This window comes from Phragmites australis, chromosome 18 (assembly GCF_958298935.1).
Source record: "Phragmites australis chromosome 18, lpPhrAust1.1, whole genome shotgun sequence".
NCBI classification, from domain to species: Eukaryota; Viridiplantae; Streptophyta; class Magnoliopsida; order Poales; family Poaceae; genus Phragmites; species Phragmites australis.
Window position 1 is genome coordinate 18,125,555 of NC_084938.1, and position 18,906 is coordinate 18,144,460.

Sequence of the window (18,906 nt, forward strand, 5' to 3'; positions counted from 1 at the left end):
CTATGGCACCTTCCCGAGAAATTGGATGTATTCAACTACATAACCATAACCAGCATTTGTTATCGCACTCAACTTGCACGCATATGTACTCTACATTTAAGTCTTGAGGTGCCATTTGGATGTAGGTTGGAATAGGAAAGAGAAAGAACGTGATCAATGAAATTCAATCTTAGTTATTCATCTCTCTATCAGTTTCTATTCTAACCCTTCATTATTTCTCTTTTTCTATCGCACTCCTCTTTTTGCAGTTGCCAAACGCCACATGAGAGTGAGCGAGAGAGAGAGAGAGAGACACGCGGGCCGATTTCCAGGTGGTCGTCGCTACGCCCTCCCTGTTGTTTGGCGCCAAGGAGGACCACGTCGCCGGGAGGGAAGCCCAACCGTTCCTCGCCGAATCGGCGCGACGAGAGGGCGCAAGTGGCTGGCGCGCGCGCCACCAGCGAGCCATCATCCCTCCTCGCTCCTCACCACCACCAGTTTCCCACTCCCAACTCCAAGAAAAGAGAAACGAAAACCCACAAAATCCTCGCCCCGCGCCCGCGCTCGCCGCCCACCCCTTTCCCGCCATGCCGCCCCCGGTTCTCCCCGTGGTCTCCGCCGCCGCTGCTCCACCATGTGTTCGCGGCGGCCGCCTCGGGGCGCGGCGTGCTAGCGGCAGGCGCGTGCGCGCCAGCGCAGCGGCTGGGGAGGCAGCGCCGGCGCCCTCCAGGACCCAGGTGAGCCGTCGAGCGTCCCGAGCCGGGGCGAGAAATGCGGGGATTTAATTAGAACTCACCCTCTGGAATTGTGGCTACGGGCTACGGCTATTGCACTTGTTAGGGGCAGATTAATCACTCCAATGGGAGCAGTCTTACGGTTAATATGATGAAGTGACTCATTAAATAAGTAACAAAGAACGCCCCTTGACTCCAAGGATGCCAATCTATGGTTAACATAATTGTGTAGTTTTTCGCACATATGGCTCCGTATGATTTAACTCAGTCTTATGTGAGTGTCCTGCATTTAGCTGTTGCCAGGGCATTGTACCTACAGTAGCTTGCGAATTATTATCGCTTTGATCCTGCTCTAGTTTTCCTTCTGTTCCTCCTTTGATTTTACGTTATGATGGATTAACATCGCTAAACCATGTAGATGATAATGGAGAAAATCTCAAGTGGTGAAGAAGTTGGGGGCGCTGGAGGGGCTTACTCGTATAGTGCACTGAAAAGATTGGATCAAATATGGTCTAGCATTTGTGAAGCACAAGGAGGTATGCCCCCAGACCGTCAAAACATTATATGTAACAGTTCATCTGAGTTCATTGTTACTGAGATGGTAAGAGTACGCCATTTTGACCACACTTGGTCTAGTTATGTTATGATACTAGTAGCTAGGTCCCTGATCTGAAACAAAAGATAGGTTTTTGAAGAATGAAATTGTACGATAAGATGTTTAGAAAGTAAGAGGGCACAAAATTCAAAGATGTCATTGTATCTCTATCTCTTTTACTCCATTTTCAACAGACGCAATGCCACAAAGGTCCAATTTGGCGCATCATGTGAAGAGCTTTCTTAATGCATGAAAATTAGGAAACTTCAACATGCTTCACAAAACACCACTACTTCCTACGTATGCCTAGAAAATTCTTGTTCAAAAAAGCATGAGATTTGAATGTGCTAGATGTATTTTGTTTGTTTGGAGAACCACTTGACATCATTGCCAAATGCTGGTCTTCAACACTTAGCTTCTGAAGCTGTATAAGTTTCCAGTTTAATAACGATTAGGAATTTCAACTTTATTTGATGGATAAGTTAAACAATTGTAACTCACGCCTGGATATATCTTTGATTGTTTTCATTGTGATGGAAATGCATGCATGCAGTTTCCAAAGTCCCTGAAGTTGTTACTCGGGTTCAAGGGCCATTGGTTGATTATGATCTTGGTGCTGGCTTAGAGATCTTTGATGTACTAGTGTGTGGTGGGACATTAGGTATATTTGTGGCTACTGCTCTCAGTTCTAAAGGCCTTCGGGTTGGAATTATCGAAAGAAACATAATCAAAGGGGTAATGCAACCCTATATGGCTATTCTTGAATTATGCCAAGAACATGTTACTGAATCATGAAATGTATACCTATATCTGCTAAACAGAGGGAACAAGAGTGGAATATTTCAAGAAAGGAACTTATGGAAATTGTGGAGACTGGCATCCTTTCAGAAGCAGAGGTTGAAAGGATAATTTCAAGTGACTTCAATCCTGTAAGGTCTTTTAGATAACAAATTGATGTCGATTAAAGAACATTTTGCTCTTTAAACATGTCTTCCAGTCAAACAAATTCACATCATTTTTCAATTTGCAGAACAGATGTGGATTTGAGAATAAAGGTGAAATTTGGCTGGAGAACATTCTTAATCTTGGAATTTCGTAAGTTATCTGCTGATACCATATGCAGATCAGCTTTAATTAATTTGTATTCTCATAGCTGTAAGATATGAAAAGCGCACGTGGCCATTTATGATTTTCAAGTTTATTAAATATGCAAGATAATAGGTTAGAAATATGATGGAACAGACATTTACTTTGTAACTTGTGAGGTACAGTGCATTGGACAACAAGACAAGGTACATAGTATCTAAATTGGCAGTGAATAACAAAGGAAAACTAATCTGTATCTAGTATTACTGTACAGGGCTTCACCTATTTTTGTATGGTCAAATCCTCGTCTTTTGAATTATCTGTTAAGTCAATTAATATGTACAAAATCTTCATGGAGGAATTAGGAATACCATTTATTTCGTGATTAAAAGTCACCTTTTGGATAATGAATCATCAGTGAAAGAGAACTCCTGTAAATGGTATGGTGAATGATGATAAGACTGTTAGTGTTCCAACCTATAGTCCAGTTCCCTATGTTGGATATGTACACTGTAATGTACTTCTTGCAGTAAGACAAAGTTCTTAACATAAACAAATCAATAATGTTCGCTTTTGTATCAATCTATTTTACCTGTCCAGGCCTGCTAAACTTGTTGAGATCATGAAAGAGCGCTTCATTTCTTCAGGAGGAGCAATATTTGAGGGGAAAAGTCTATCAAGCATTTCTGTTCATGATGATCTTGCAGTATGCAAATTATGTTTTGTCTCCTTGCCATAGTAAAATTGTTCAATGGAGATTGTTAAATTTATAAGCACTCAGAGGAAGCTACGACATTTAGCAACATTTTGCAGATTTTTTGCGCATAGGAATTTATCTATAACAGATTGGTCAGCATTATATTTACCTGGTTCTAGGAATAAAAATCACTTGACTTGACTAATAAAATGAACACATTTTCTTTTGGAAAATCACCAGTTATTGTTTGTATTCTTTTACACCAATATTTTTTAAGTTCCCTTACTATAGACGAATTAGAAAAAATATTGTGGTGCTAGTTTGGCATTTAATAGTTCATATTTCCAAGCAAGGAGGAATTAATATTCCACTGTTGTTCCACAGGTAGTAAAACTGAGTGATGGTGATTCCTTGTCTTGTCGACTTGTTGTTGATGCTATGGGTAATTTTTCCCCAATCGTGCGGCAGGTACTCCTCTATGTTTATGTATTCGAATCCACACCATAATTTAGACATATTAGAAGCCAAGCTAGTTCTTCATATACCACTAGCCTGATAATGTCGGGTGTTAATTGTTGACATCTTGTTACTACCAATGAGGCAGTGAGTTGTCCTGGTGATTTAGGAGTATGTTGCTAGTGGCAACTGGCAAGTGCAGCTCCCAATACTGGTTTAAGCGGTGCTACAGACACAGTACCCACCACAGGAGCTTCAGTGCATTAAGTTTGCCACTTAGTACAAATTTATGGGAGTTTTGAACAATGTATTACTGCACTTATACAAGTTAGCATGCACTTATACCTATGAAGTGTTTATTTCACCCTATTTCTTTTTTTTCTCGAAATGGCAAGAGAGCTACCCGTCATTGAATTAAGAAGGAATAAAAGAAGTACATGGTGTACCCCATAGCCAAAGACCAACAGAAATAAAAACACAAAAACACAAAGAGGCTGTGGGGATCAAAAAACTCAAAAACAACCAGCCAATAGCTTATGATAGTAGGATGGCCAACCCTTTTGCTCCAGCAGCACACCACGCTGAGGCCTCATCCCATATATCACGCTCTATCCTAGAGAGGCTTGGGGAGAGGCCATCGAAGACACATGCGTTCCTATGCTTCCAGAGCAACCAAGTCACTAACATAACCAAGGAATTGAAACCCCCATGACCTGCTGCCACCACCCGAGAGCAAGCATCTCCCCACCAATCCACAAAGGAGACCCCCTGCGACTAGGGAGCCAAGTGCACTAAACCCAATCTGCTCAAAATGGAGTACCACGTTTGCCGAGAGAAAACACAATCCAGAAGAAGATGATGCATCCTCTCCTCAGATTGATCGCAAAGAGGACACTGTTGCGGATGTGGGAGACTGCGCCGAGCCAATCTATCCGCTGTCAAACAACGGTTGAGAACCACCAGCCATAAAAAGAATCTGTAATGGTTAGGGGTCCAAGACTTCCAAATTCACTTCCAGGGCTCAAAACTTGTGCACCCCATGAAAAATCTTCTGTATGCCGAAGAAGCCGAATAGAAACCTGAGGCTGTTGGGGTCCAAGTATGCGAGTCATGTATGTCCAGTTGGAGAGACACTCCTTCCAAAACATCCCACAGTCTGAGATATACAGAGATTGCCAGAACATTGAACGAGCCCTTGATATCCCTCACCCACCGTCTGTCACAGAGAGCCTCAGCCACATTACACCGAGATGAGAGGCATTTGCTGACCAACTTCACAAGATTAGGCGCCAATTCCGACAGTGAATGTCCATGAAGCCAACGGTCAAACCAGAATAGGGTGTTCCTACCATCTCCAACCACCGAGACGATAGAAACAGAGAACATAGCCCTAGAATTTTGATGTACTTGCAGATCAAAACATACCCAAGGCCTAGATGGATCCGTTTTCTTAAGCCACAACCATCTCATGCGAAGAGCCCATCCCAACAGTTTGAGATCATGAAAACCAAGGCCACTGCAATCAATAGGATGGCAAACCTTTGCCCAAGCAACCGCACAATGACCGTCCTTGATGTCAGCCCTTCCTTTCCAAAGGAATGCCCTTCGAATCTTGTCAATGGCTTTGATTACCCATTTTGGAACATTGAGAGCCATAAGATGGTATAATGGGATGGCTATCAACATAGCTTTAACTAAGACCGTCCTTCCTGCAGGATGTAAGAGACTGGCTTTCCACCCTGGCAATCTGTCCGCTACCTTATCAATCAAGGGTTGCAGCTGAGATTTAGTGAACTTTTTAATCGATAGGGGCAGACCTAAATAAGTACAGAGCAAATCCTTCACAGCACAAGGCAGAGCAGCAAGCACCATGTTAATATCAACTTGCTGACATTGGATAGGAGAGACCGAACTCTTTGCGATGTTGGTCCTCAATCCCGCCGCATCCCCAAAAAGCTCCAAAATAGACTCAATCATGTGCATATCTGATTTAAGAGGCTGAATGAATAATGCAACATCATCCGCATAAAGAGAAACTCTATGGTTCAACCGCCATCGAGAGAGAGGATGCAAGAGACCCATCAGAAGCCCGACCGATCAAGGCATTTAAGCTGTCCATCACCAAAATAAAGAGCATCGGAGAGAGAAGATCACCTTGCCGAAGCCCTCATTGATGTTTGATGGGGGCACCAGGATCACCATTAATCAACACACGAGTGGACGATGAAGCAAGTAGCCCACAAATCATATTCCTCCATTTTGGCCCGAATCCCATATGAGAGAGAATTTCCAATAGGAAGGGCCATGCAACCGAATCGAAAGCCTTTGAGATATCCAGTTTGAGCAACAGCCGAGGCACTTTTTGTTGGTGCAGGTGACACACTTTTTGTTGCACCAAAAGGAAATTATCTTGAATACTTCTCCCCCTGACAAAAGCGCTTTAATTATGAGAGACTAAAGAAAGTCTTGCAGCCAGCCGATTAGCCAATAGCTTTGCAACCAACTTGGCAAAACTATGGATAAGGCTAATGGGGGTGAAAATCCCGCACCTGCACCGCATCAGCCTTCTTGGGCAGCAAGGTAATAAAGGCCGAGTCGAGCATATCAAATTTTCTGAAATCTCCTCTATGGACAGCTAACAGCGTTGCAAGTCGATCCTTAATCATAGGCCAGCAGCTCTTGTAAAATCTCCCTGTGCAGCCATCCAGTCCGGGGGCTTTGTCAGCCGGCAGATGTCTCACCGTCTCCCACACTTCTTCCTCCGTAAAAGGTGCGTCAACAGCGAGGAGATCATGAGACGGCAGTAGCAGTTCCTGAAGATTAAGGGTGCGCACACGTTCTTCAGAAGAGCCAATCAGATGATCATAGAATTCAAATACCGCCTGCTGCTTGTCTTCATGGTTTGTAACCAACCTGTCATCCACCTGAAATTTACCAATGATTTTTTTTTTGCTTGCTGTGACGGGCATGAAGGTGAAAGAAAGAGGAGTTCGCATCACCCTCTTTTAACCAATCGATCCTAGAACGCAGCCTTGCAATTGTGCGCTCAAGTGAAGCCAACCCAAGACATCGTTGCTTGAGACTTCTTCGCAGCCATACCTCATCATCAGAGAGTGACTTCTTCGCAGCCATACCTCATCATCAGAGAGTGGCCGGGAATCTTGAGCGATCTCCAAGCAATGAATGATTTCCTTACCCATCAGGAGCTGTTGTTTAATGTTCCCAATTCTTCGCTGGCCCCGACTTTGCAACTTTTAACTCAACCGTCTGAGCTTGATGGCCAAGATTTTGATAGGGCAATGATGGGCCACTGGCTCCAACCAAGTCTGCTGTACTGTCTCAAGGAACCCATCAAACCGAGTCCAGAAGCTCTCAAAATGGAATCTACGTTTACCTTTAGGAGCATCACACAGCCCAAGATGAAGAGGGCAATGATCAGAGATATTCGATGCCATGCTTTGCAAAATGTAGTCCGGAAAAATCTCCTCCCAGTCCGAAGTGCAGAATACCCGGTACAGTCTCACTAGCGTAGGGGAAGATCTCTCATTAGACCAAGTGAATTTACGGCCCACCAACGAAATCTCCTTGAGCTCCAGTTCATTGATCAACCTCCTGAACCGACCCATCATGGCCCGATCAACATTATTGTTGTTTTTATCCTCTGATCTATAGATAAGATTGAAATCCCCGACAATAGCCAAGGACCAACACATTGAGTAGGATTGTGCGAAGCTCTGCCAGAAAGAGGATCTTGTCCGTGTCCAATTGAGGACCATACACCCCGGTGAGCCACCAATTTCGGCCGTCTGGTTCCTGAAACTGAACCGAAAGAGTTGTATGGTGATATTATTTTCAGTAGCCACCAATTTCACCCTATTTCATTCTTTTGCCATATTCTATGCTTTCAAGGATGCACACTGAACAGTAATTGAGGTTGAACAGTATGCTGACGTCATAAGTATCCAATGATTGGTTACAAATCAATCTGGGCGGCCTGCCTGTGCAAACCAAGTTCCATGCTTACGATTTCACAAGTAGTTCACACACAATGCTTTTATTGATTACAATTATATACATCAAGATGAGAATTCCGAGCATGTAAATGAAACTTTTTTTGCAACTTGACTAAAGGATAAGCTTGGGTGCACAAGGGTAACTTAGAGAATTTTTTTCAGTGTTACAAACTTTCGTAAGAAAATCTGGAAATGTAATCATATATCTAATTATGGGGTGATTCAAGACCACGCTTGTATTTGATTTGGTTTTATTTGTACACATATTCATATTGTATCCATTTCCTAATTCCACTCCACAAATTAGTTACAACTTACAAGTCTTCTGTCCTTTTGCAAGATCCGGTCGGGTAGAAAACCTGATGGAGTATGCCTTGTTGTTGGTGCTTGTGCTCGTGGATTTGACAGAAATACTACAGGTGATATTATTTTCAGTAGCTCATCAGTAAAGAGAGCTGGAAATTCAGGTGTACAACTCTTTTGGGAGGTAATTGCTTTTTTGAATCAGCATATTTAACGAAAAGTTTTAGAGATGAACTTAGATATCTAAATTGTAACAGCATTTTCTACACAACGTGCAACATGGTTGTGTATGATATGATTCCTTTAAATACCAAAATCGCTGCTAGCACACTAGCATCTATTCTTAATGTTATTCTCAATCACCATCTGCTATTACAATATTAGCTTGTCACATGAACTCCTAAAAATCAAGTCGCATAAGATATACTTTCCTGTTATGTTAACATTCTTTTACTTGTTTAATCTGAATATTTCTTTTAGGCCTTTCCTGCTGGTTCTGGTCCCACTGATCGTACTACATACATGTTCACTTACGTTGACCCTAAATTTGGGGGCCCAAAGCTAGAAGAACTTTTGGAGGTGTTCTGGAATCTTATGCCTGCTTACCAGGTGAACATTATGTATCATTGACTAAAATTTTATTTTGGTAGCTATGCATAAAGGAATATCATTGCTATGATTTGCTTGTCCTTAGGGTGTATTCATTAGTAAATTGAGAAAGGTCAATTTTCTAACACTACTTTGTTCTGGAATGATTGTAAAGGAATGCAACACATTTACATTATTTATGTCATGACATAAAAAATTATAAGTGTACATAATGAAGAATATGTTGCATTATTAGTTAGTGGCATTGCCAAAAAGATCAAACATGCATGCTCACAGAGATAAACAAAGAGAGATATATCCTCGAGCTCGCAGTTTTATTAGTAGATGGAAAGAAGGTACAACATATGAGGGGGGCGGGGGTCATGATTTTCTTATATAGATTGTTCCAACTGTACTTTCCTCTTACAAGTTCAATATGGTATTGTTAAGAATTTATCTCGGCTCATGTTCTGCTAATTTTCCAAAATAATGGGCCTTGTGGGCCTTGATTTACGACAAAATCAACTAATGTGTCCATGGAAATATATCTATTTCATAGCTGTATTTCACTTTGTCAACCACTCAGTTGCATAGGCTGTAAGAATAGCATCTATAAGCTAAACACCATTGAATTAATCAATTAAAGTCCCATATGTGAACTACAAGTTTATCAGCATGCATTTGATATACATTATACTCTCTTTATTTGATTACATACTAATGTAATCATGTTTTAATTTTTTATGTATTGTGTTCTTGGTAGGATGTAATTCTTGAAAATCTGGATATAAGGAGAGTTATATTTGGAATTTTCCCAACTTATCGGGATAGGTATGGCCTACATCCTTCCCCTTGTGTCATTTGGATGACAAGAAAATATCATGCCAATCCAATATAAATAAGCGAACTTCTGCACTACCGTATCATGGAATATTGTTGCACATCTTACTTATTCTCTGGGTAACAAAGACATTTATATTCAGAAAGCAAAGACTATCCATGGTGGAATGTTTAGTTGCACAAACTATACTGCTGTAGACACCCGTTACAGACACTCATTTGAGACTTGAGAGTTGAGAGCAGTTCATTTTGTTAATAAATTTCCAGCATGAACATATGAGTGGTGAACCCAAATATTTAGTAGTTTGCTGATGTTACCTGGATTGCGTCTGCGTAGTTTACATGTGTTTCTGTTCTGGTTATACTGTTATTCGTACATCTTTTTGAAAAATAAATGTGTGCTAAATCTGACACAATCAATTCTGCCGTTTCAGCCCCTTGCCTGCTGCATTTGATCGTATCTTACAGGCATGTGATTTCTCTGATTGAAGCTCTATTGGTCCTGCAATTTCCTTCCTAATTACTGGTGCCCTTGCACTTCAGGTTGGGGATGCTAGTGGAATACAATCACCTGTTTCATTTGGAGGTTTTGGAAGCTTGACGAGACATCTTGGTCGTCTGTCAAATGGTTTGTCTGTTGAATTTTCCTTGGCTATAATACTGTACTACTTGATCATCAAATGGAAATATGTTTGCAGTATAAGTGAGAAGAAGTCACATTCACTCAAAAGTCAGAACCGTTAGTTGTGCTACTTGTCATGGACAAATATATGGATGTTAATTTTACTTTTTTTTTATTTGCTAGATTGTCATAAAATTACAGATAACTCAAAAATAATGCCAGCTCCTAGTGCAAATGTTATGACAGACAACTCCCAGTATTGACATTAACTTCATGCTATTGAGAGCCCTCACCCCAAAAAAAACAAAAAACAAAGAAACTTCATGCTACTGAGAATCTGAGGCGAGCCCTATTTTACAATACGATTATAGGTTAAAGCATTTCCATGCTGGCACCAGATTTACTTCTAGAAAGTAGTACCTGCTGTTGTGGTGTAGAGGTGACTAATTGGGGTCTCATCAATAGTTGGTGCTCTCAGTTTTAACTTCTAAATCCAGATTATGATATATAAAGCTTAAATATCCATGGAAGATAAGGTGTAGTGTTACTTTATTATCGATGAATCTTGCATGTATTTATTTTTGCTGGTATCTTTTCCATTCTATTCACATACTTTTCTTCTATTTGTTCTTTTGGAGCTAAAGGTATATATGAAGCAGTTGAAGGAGATTTTCTTGATGCTCATAGTTTGCGGCTGTTGAACCCTTACATGGTTAGTGTACTGCATAGCCCCTTATGTGTTATTTGAAACAGAACCTTATTCAGATTTTTTTTGGTATTGCAGCCAAATTTAAGTGCATCATGGTTGTTCCAACAAGCAATGTCAGTAAGGCCACAGATCAATGTTTCACCAACTTTTATCAATGAGCTTCTCTTTGCTAATTTTCAGTCAATGCAGGTAACTTGAATTATTTATAGGATACTCCATTGTGTCAGCCTTTTTATTTGTCTAAGCTTATGAATTGAGATTTTGTTGAACGCCAGAAACTTGGGGATTCAGTACTTCGGCCATTTCTCCAGGTTGTTACATGGACGTTGTACTAAAACCCAGAAATGTAACATTGTTATGTCCATAATGGTCATCCATAGTTATGAATCTCTGTGCATCCGCAGGATGTAATACAGTTTGGACCTCTGGTAAAAACTTTGGGCCTAGTAATGATCACTCGGCCACAGATTTTACCTTCAATATTTAAGCAGGTAGTCTTTTGGAGAAAAAACTCACTCTAATTTTCAGTTCATACAAGCTGAACTGCCTTTGCAGTCCGCTCATGAGGCTCGCCTTGCAATTGGAAGTTTATCAGTATTTATTCTGCTTCTTCCAGGTTGGACTTGGAGTCATCCTTAATTGGTCAGGCCATTTTCTGATGCTTGGTTACTACACATTCCTTTCAACCTTTATCGATCCGGCCTTGAGGTACAATTGATGCCATCTATCTCTAATATCAAATTCACACTTTTGTGCCGTCTAAGCACTCTGACCTGCTTGCTACTTTGCGACTTTTGGAAGGTCTTGGGTCGAATCCTTGCCACCAAGGGACAAATATAAATGGAAACGGTATCTTGAAGCATGGAGATTCGGAGCTGGTTTAGATTATAGTCAGGGGGAATAAATGGCTAACTCATGTTTTTCCTCAGAAAAAGAAGACTCCTGTATAGATACATGATATAGCTTCCTGCTATAGCAAAACATTGTAGAGCGTAGAAGAGCTTAGATAGAATCATTGATCAATTTGGTTCAAGAATCTTTGATCGATTTTGATTTTTAATACAGTCGAAAAGATTGGATATCCAAGATTTGGAATATGTATTCTTTGTTTCACTTGTTCAAACAATGCTAAATCGAGCTGATTTTGGTGTTTCATGATTGAGACCTCAACAATGCAAGTGCAAATAAATGTCTGCTCTCTTTGGGTTGCAACCTGAACGATATATAAGCTGCCATTTCTCGAAACAATTACATGGGATTTGCTTCACCGTCCGATAACCACTCCTGTGGATAAAAGGCTACCCAAGAGTTATGGAATGATCTTTTAGCCAACCAATAATGATCAATGCAACAATATAATAAGTTTCAACAAGTGTTATTCCGTGTTTCTGACAATATACATTACCAGGTGTACAGAAGGACCCGTACCAGTTGGAAGATTCACCAAAATTCAGCCAACTATAGATTAAGATGAGGTTATGGTTTATCATTAGAACAAACATAATTTGAATTCAAAATTGATCAACTTCAAGCCTACAACACAGAGTATGCAGTTCCTAAATGACAAGATGCATATTTGTATTTTATAGAGAGAAAAACAAATTTCTTTCGTGATACATTTGAAGCGGATGGCTCCTGGGTGGAGTGCCATAAAAATGTTCTCTCTATGTCCAAATCCTATCACACTATCAATATTCATTGCTATCTTTTAATACATTCGATCTGGATAGTCAGATCCTGAATCCCAGCTTTGTGAAATATTTGTGAAGCTGTATTTCTTATGGAAGATCTGTCAGCTTCTGCGGATACATGCAGATGAAAAGTGCCTACGATATCAGTATTTGTTAAGTTCCATACATGAACATTATCGACTCCAAGGGCACCCTCAATGTTCATAACATCATCCAAAGCTACTGCCAAGTCTTTTTCATGACTCCTCGGAACTCTTTGCAACAAAATTTCAGCAGAATTCCTTAACAATGGAAGAACAGAAGCCACGATCATCACAGAAATGAATACTGAGCATATGGGATCGGCAATAAGCCATCCCTTGTACTTGATCAGTAAGGTCGATATTACTACACCAACGCTTCCCATTGTGTCAGCCAGGACATGCAAGAAGATTCCTTCCATGTTGTGGTCAATGTGATGCTGGTTTCCTGACTTCTTATGGTTTCCAGTTCCTGATGAACTTAATTCTGCTTTTGATGAGTGACCTTCTGAGCAGTGATCTCCACTCTGATGGCAATGTTCCAAATGGTCATGGTGATGATGCTCATGGCCGTGGCAATGGCTATTTTTCTCTTTGCAGGTGTTACCCATGAGGTTGTTATGAATGCTCTCCCCATTATTACTATTGCTGTGGTCATCGTGCTGATGGCTCTTATTCACATCTCCATGATGCTCACAACATGCCTTCATATGATTAAAACCCTGATGTTGGTGATCTTCATGGCCATGGTGATGTGAATGCGAATGCGAATGTGAGTGGGAATGAGAATGGGAATGGGAGTGAGAACAGCTACCACCATGAGCATGATGGTGCTCCTCATGAAAGAAAACCAATCCAATAATGTTTACGGCAAGTCCACCTATTGAAACTGCCAAAAGGCTACTTGTTGATACTTCCCGGGGCTCAAGAATCCTCTCAATCGACTCCAATACGATCAGCGCACCAACAAGAACCAAAAACACTGCATTAACATACCCTGACAGCACCTCAAACCTGCCCCTTCCATAGTTGTACATTCCATTCGCAGGCAACCTTGCGATGTATGACGCATAGAGACCAATTGCCAGTGCAGCACAATCGAACAACATATGACAAGCATCAGAGATCAACCCAAGACTGTCACTCATGAACCCACTGGTAAATTCCACAAACATGTAAGCTGTATTAATCAGCAGAAACGCAGCAATCTTCCTTGACCTCCGCTCACTCATGATATGCCTGACAGGCCCCGTGACTGCCTCGTACACTGACTCTGAGACATCTCCGCTCCCAAGCTTGGCAAACCCTGCAGGGGCCAGCTCCCTGCTAGCGATCCACAAGAGGAACCCGCAGATCAAGAAGCCCGGCAAGGACATCTTGGGGTAGTACACCAGCTCGAGAACAAGAGTGCATACGAACGCCATCGCAAAATCCATGCTTGGCCTGCCACTAACGCCGTCGTGCTCCTGCTGTCGCCGCAAGGCCACGCCAAAGACGGCAGCGTTAAGGAGCAGCCACCAGAGCCGGGCGATCGGCACTGCTCCATCCACATCGACGGTGTCGCTGCCACCAAGAAAGAATAGGCCCACAAGCGCCGGCACGGAGAGGAAGGCGGCGGCGAGTGCAAAGGCCGCCGCGCGAGCGCGACGACTGCGGGTGGCATGCCGCGCGGTGGCCGAGTACTCGGCAGAAGAGAGGAAGCCGGAGGCAAAGGGAATCGCTAGTGTCACGGAGGGGGAAGGGGAGATGCAGACGAGGGATAAGGCGGCGACGGCGACGGAGATGACGCGGCGGTGGGAGGGCCGGCGGAGCGCGCGGGCGAGCAGGGCGCCCGCGGAGTCTGCAAGGACGAGGAGGCCCGGGGAAGGGAGGAGCCAGAGGGCGACGATCCGGAGGAGGAGGGAAAGTGCGAGGATGACCGCGGGGCGGAGGAGGGCCGGAAGCGCCGGAAACGGGTGGTGCGGCTGGTGGTGGTTCTTGGCGGCGGCGGCGGCGGCGGCGAAATGGAAGAGGAGGAGCGCGGCGGCGGAGAGGAGCGCGAGGAGCGGGGGTAGCGCGAGGAGGTGAGGAAGGGAGGGGAGCGCGCGGGCGGCCGGGGCGAGGAGGAAGAGCGCGTGCAGCGCGAGGAGGCGGAGGAGCGCGGCGGCATACGGGGACGAGGGAGTGGAGGAGGAGGGGAGGCCGCGAGCTTTTGATGGGGTGGGGAGGGGCGTGGAGGGGAAGCGGAAGGAGGGGTGCGCGGAGAGGCGCGGCGGCACAGCCAGGCGGAGGTGGGGCGCGTGGCGGCCGGCCATCGGCGGCGGATCGGGGCCGTACGGGGGAGGGGAGGTGGGGGACGGTGGACTCGGAGGCGAGTCGTGGACTGATCGTCAGTGCGGCGTGGTCGGTGATTGGTTGTTTCCTGTTTGGTTTGGAAACGATGGGCCGCACGAAAATGATGAGCTGTTGACCTGGGAGAACGGATGGGCCAACATTCGGCCTAAAACCATCCAGTTCGTTGTTTCAGGTGGTAGCGGATCTAGGCTCGGCCTTAGGCTTAGGCCCACAATCTCATATAAATTTTATTGTAAAACTTCAAAGATATCTATAAAAAAACTATACTCCTATTTTACGCGCCTGCATTGCTAGAATTTTTTATTTATATATTTTTTAAATTAAAAAATTAAAAATATATATGTCCATTTTGAAATTTTGTAAACTATACTCATGTTGCCCCGAACCTTTAGTGTTTACTACGTTGTGCGCGTCCGTTGCTTTCCTTTCAAACCCATCTCTTCATGTTGATCCTCTTCTCATCGTCCGACTACTGCCCGCCTCTCTCCTGCTCGGGCGCTCGGCCTTCATCCCTGCTGCGCCTTCTTGCCTCCTACCGCCATCTACCTCGGGCTGCTCCATCCATATCTAAGTTGCATTGCATTGTTACGTCCTCAGTTCTTTCATTAGATTTCGACGGGCTTGAATCCCCGTCCTAATCGTTGTCATCATCAGGAGCTATGCTGCCATACTTCCCTTCCAGTTACTCTTCACAAATCCCCAGCTTGAATTGTCGAAAATTAGTTCCTGACAATGTGTACGTAATTGAAGTGGGGTATCTTCGAGATTAGGGATCAACCAAGGTCTTGGTGCTTGCGTCGAGTTGTGTAGGCGTTGATCTGTCATGTTTTGCGAGTTGTCCTTCTGAGGGTATGGGTCTCCGCCTTATATAGGGGTCCTGGCGCCGCTTTGAGTCCAACCGTAGTTGATAGGGAGTCCTTCATCTTGTCGGTAAAGACAAGACAGTCGAATCGAGCTTAGATACTAGTCAGTTAATCAGATCAAGACCTTCCTGGTATAGGTATTCATGATCTCCGAGTATATCAAGTTCCACAGATTCGGATATGCAATATCCGGATGTGTACATTAGGTATATGGTATATCCTATCCATATATAGTATACTCCTTATACGCATATACCTCATAATTAGATATTCGACAGTAGCCCCCTAACTCTACTCAGCAGGTAGGATTTCCACAAGTGTCTATTCGAGTACTACCAAGTCTAAGCTTGGTCAAGCAAGGTAGATCAAGCTTGTAGTCGAAAGAATCGAGCAAAGGACTTCCTGTTCTGAGTATCGAGTGGAAACACTATTGGGTCGAGCGCCCTGCCATTGTCCGCACTCAAAGCTCAAGAAAGCTTGAAAACCCAACTTCTCGACATCCGTCTCTGGGTAGAGTTAAAAAGAAACATTCAAAATTTGAACCGTTGGGTATAGACGCATTTAATGCGCTCGAATGGACATGCAAAAGATTTCGCACGATGCCATCACCCCGTCTTTCACGCCAAATGAGGCACCACAGTAACGGGAGTAGTTACCAAAGAAAATGTTAATTCTCGAGCTATTTATCCTTACGAACTTGGATTGTAGCTATTCTTCATCCTCTAGCCATCAGTCCTCACTTCAAGCTCTCACCTTTCTCCGCCCAAGCTCGCGCCACCGCACATCAATCTTGCTCCATGGCCTCTAGCCCTTCCGCAAACGCTGTTGCTCCTTCCTTGCATGAGAAAGAAACCAACTTGAAGGCCGCCAACACCCCCTCTGAGCAGCTGGACGAGATGAGGCTCCTGATTGAAGCCTGGGCGATCTCAACGATGCAAGAATCAAAGCTTCAAGAACTTGAGGGTGAAGGAATCATTCCTCCTCACGAGCTGGCCAATTGGAGGCCGACGTCGAGTGAGGAATTCCCATCCTGCTAGTTTGATCATGAAATTGTGGTGTTTGAATCATTTTTTCGCTGCGGTTTCAACGTTCCCCCTTTGAAATTTCTCCTCAACCTACTGGACTGTTACCAAATTAAGCTCCACCACTTGAATCCAAACTCAGTTACTATGCTTAGTAAAGACGTCCAAATGGGCCGTGCCTACTGGGCCGGCCCGAGGCACGGTACTGTAGGCACGGCCCAGGCACGGCACGGCCCGATTACCGACGGGCCGGGCTGGCACGGCACGGCACGGCCCGGTCAAGTCGGGCCGGCACGGGCACGGCCCAGCCCAGGCCGGCACGGCCAGGCACGGTCCGGCCCGGCACTATTTTCTATTTTTTTTATTTATATTTTTAATTTTTTTAGCTATTTTTAAATATTTTTTATTTATTTTTAAATATTTTTTATCTATTTTTTATATTTTTATCTATTTTCTATATATTTTTTATGTATTTTTTTATTTTTTTTATATTTTTTTATCTATTTCGGCCCGTCGGGCCGACCAGGCCGAAATCGTGCCCGGGCCGGCCCGGCACGGCACGGTCACTGACGGGCCGTGCCGTGGGCCGAGGGGAAGGCACGCGGGCCGGCACGGCACGGCCCATTACTGTAGATGGGCCGTTTGGGCCGTGCCGTAGCCGGGCCGTGCCGAGTCGGGCCCGTGCTGGGCCGGCACGAACGGCCCATTTGGCCATGTCTGATGCTTAGTGTCTTTGTCCATTGTGCAAAGCCTTCCTTTGTATTGAACCAAACTTGAATTTGTTCTAGTATTTTTATAATCTAAAAATGAATACTGAGACTAAATGTGTCAAAGGTTGTGGTTTCCAACTACGGAACAAAATGAAGAATTCTTATATCCCGCTTGCTTTAATCTCCTTCTAGCAAAAACATTGAAAAAAGCTCTGGTTTTATGTCTACAACCCCGACTCAGTCGCCTCTCCATTAGTCTATAGGGGTCTTCAGCCCCACCCAAACCCGTCCCGATTAAAGAAGCACCGCGAGTCTGACCGCACTACCTACTATGTCAAGAAAATTGGCAGACTTAGGTAGAGTGGCTTAACCAGGTGGCATGTGGCCAAAGACTTCATTAGTTGAAGGTTGAGTCCCTTGAAAGCGCGAGATTGCTTTTCCTAGGACTAGGCTGGAGACAACAATAGCTCCCGGGATGTGGCCGGATGTAAGACTTAGTTAGCATTTTACTACTCATGTTATTGCAGTTGAACTCTTCAAGTGACTTTTTTCTTTCAACTTTGTCTCTGCAAGATACTGCTGCTCGATTGGGCAAGCTATTTACTGAAGAGGCACAACCATGCTCTATTCAACCCTACTCCCTCAAGAATCCTCGACCACTGGTGAGAATTTGCTCAGCTTGAGGAAACAGTACTGACTGCTTGTTTCAATCTGACCTATCTTTGTGACTTCAGGCTCCAGCCTTCCGTCAAGAGGATAGAGTCCCCATGACCAGAGTTCCTGTTCCCGAGGATTCCTCCCACTCCGATGCTAATGACAAGGTCAATGGAAAAACACCAACCGATCAAGAGGCTAAAGAGTCTCTTCTATCCAAGAGATCGTCTTTACTCTATGATCTACAACCCCTCAAGTGAACGTGGAGAAAAAATCTACTAGTACTGAAATCGAGCCCTTGGATGATCATCTACTTAACTGCAATCCTGGTTATCGAACATATCCCAACTGACACCAGATCTGTATAGGGGCCTTATTATAGGGATCCACTGATGCATCCCTACAATCACCTCCTCGAGAAACTACCGTGCCTGATGACTCGATCAGAGAGGTAACTCATAACAAGTTAGCCTCTTTACATTGGTCAATTCTCTGAGGATTTACTCGATAAGTCCAGAATGATTATGAGCCATTATGGGCTAATTTTTTGCAGGCAATGGCTTCCTTAACTCCTTCAGACTCCCAAGTCATCCCTTCAACACAACCAGCCCTAGATGTTGGTATGATGAAGGAGAAAGTCGCCATCAAGAGGCAGAAGTCAAACATTATTTCGCGTGTCCCAATTGCCAAAATGTTTTGCTCGAACAATTATCTTGTCTTGCAGCCTTCTTTTTCCTTCCTTATGCTAATAATTGTAGATCTTCATCTCCGGAGAAGACAAAAGAGCAAACGATGAGCAGTTCAGCTAGTCAGTTGTTTCCAACCTCTCCAGTCTCATCACCCCCGCTTCTTTGAGTAGAAAAAACTTCCACAGATGTACCTGAACCAAGCTTGCAGTCCAACAAAGCTGAGACCCCGGCATCGACCCCAACTGATGATCCTTGGGTGACGCTCGAGGATTTACTCAAGGCTGCAAGTGCCCAGGCAGCT

The 18,906-nt window shown here is 43.8% G+C and overlaps 2 protein-coding genes across 4 annotated transcripts; one reads left to right on the plus strand and one right to left on the minus strand.

Annotated features, from left to right (window-relative positions):
• Nucleotides 1-292: 292 nt before the first annotated feature.
• Nucleotides 293-11,777, plus strand: LOC133899239 (uncharacterized). Of its 3 annotated transcripts, none has more exons than XM_062340218.1 (18): nt 293-716; nt 1,132-1,249; nt 1,862-2,043; nt 2,130-2,237; nt 2,339-2,403; nt 2,995-3,100; nt 3,476-3,559; nt 7,901-8,047; nt 8,344-8,472; nt 9,215-9,282; nt 9,726-9,759; nt 9,835-9,919; nt 10,552-10,625; nt 10,698-10,811; nt 10,898-10,933; nt 11,027-11,113; nt 11,239-11,330; nt 11,424-11,777. In XM_062340218.1, the coding sequence occupies exons 1-18, from the start codon at nt 567-569 to the stop codon at nt 11,524-11,526; spliced, it is 1,782 nt and encodes a 593-aa protein (XP_062196202.1). In that variant the 5' UTR covers nt 293-566; the 3' UTR covers nt 11,527-11,777. The 3 variants fall into 3 exon arrangements, with proteins under 3 accessions (XP_062196202.1, XP_062196200.1, XP_062196201.1); XM_062340216.1 differs by having other exon boundaries at nt 344-716; nt 2,130-2,242; nt 2,344-2,403; XM_062340217.1 differs by having other exon boundaries at nt 351-716; nt 10,558-10,625.
• Nucleotides 11,778-12,179: 402 nt separating this feature from the next.
• On the minus strand, nt 12,180-14,699 carry LOC133899238 (uncharacterized). Its single transcript, XM_062340215.1, has one exon. It carries the CDS (start codon nt 14,625-14,627, stop codon nt 12,324-12,326), a length of 2,304 nt encoding a protein of 767 aa, XP_062196199.1. The 5' UTR covers nt 14,628-14,699; the 3' UTR covers nt 12,180-12,323.
• Between the last annotated feature and the right edge of the window lie 4,207 nt (nt 14,700-18,906).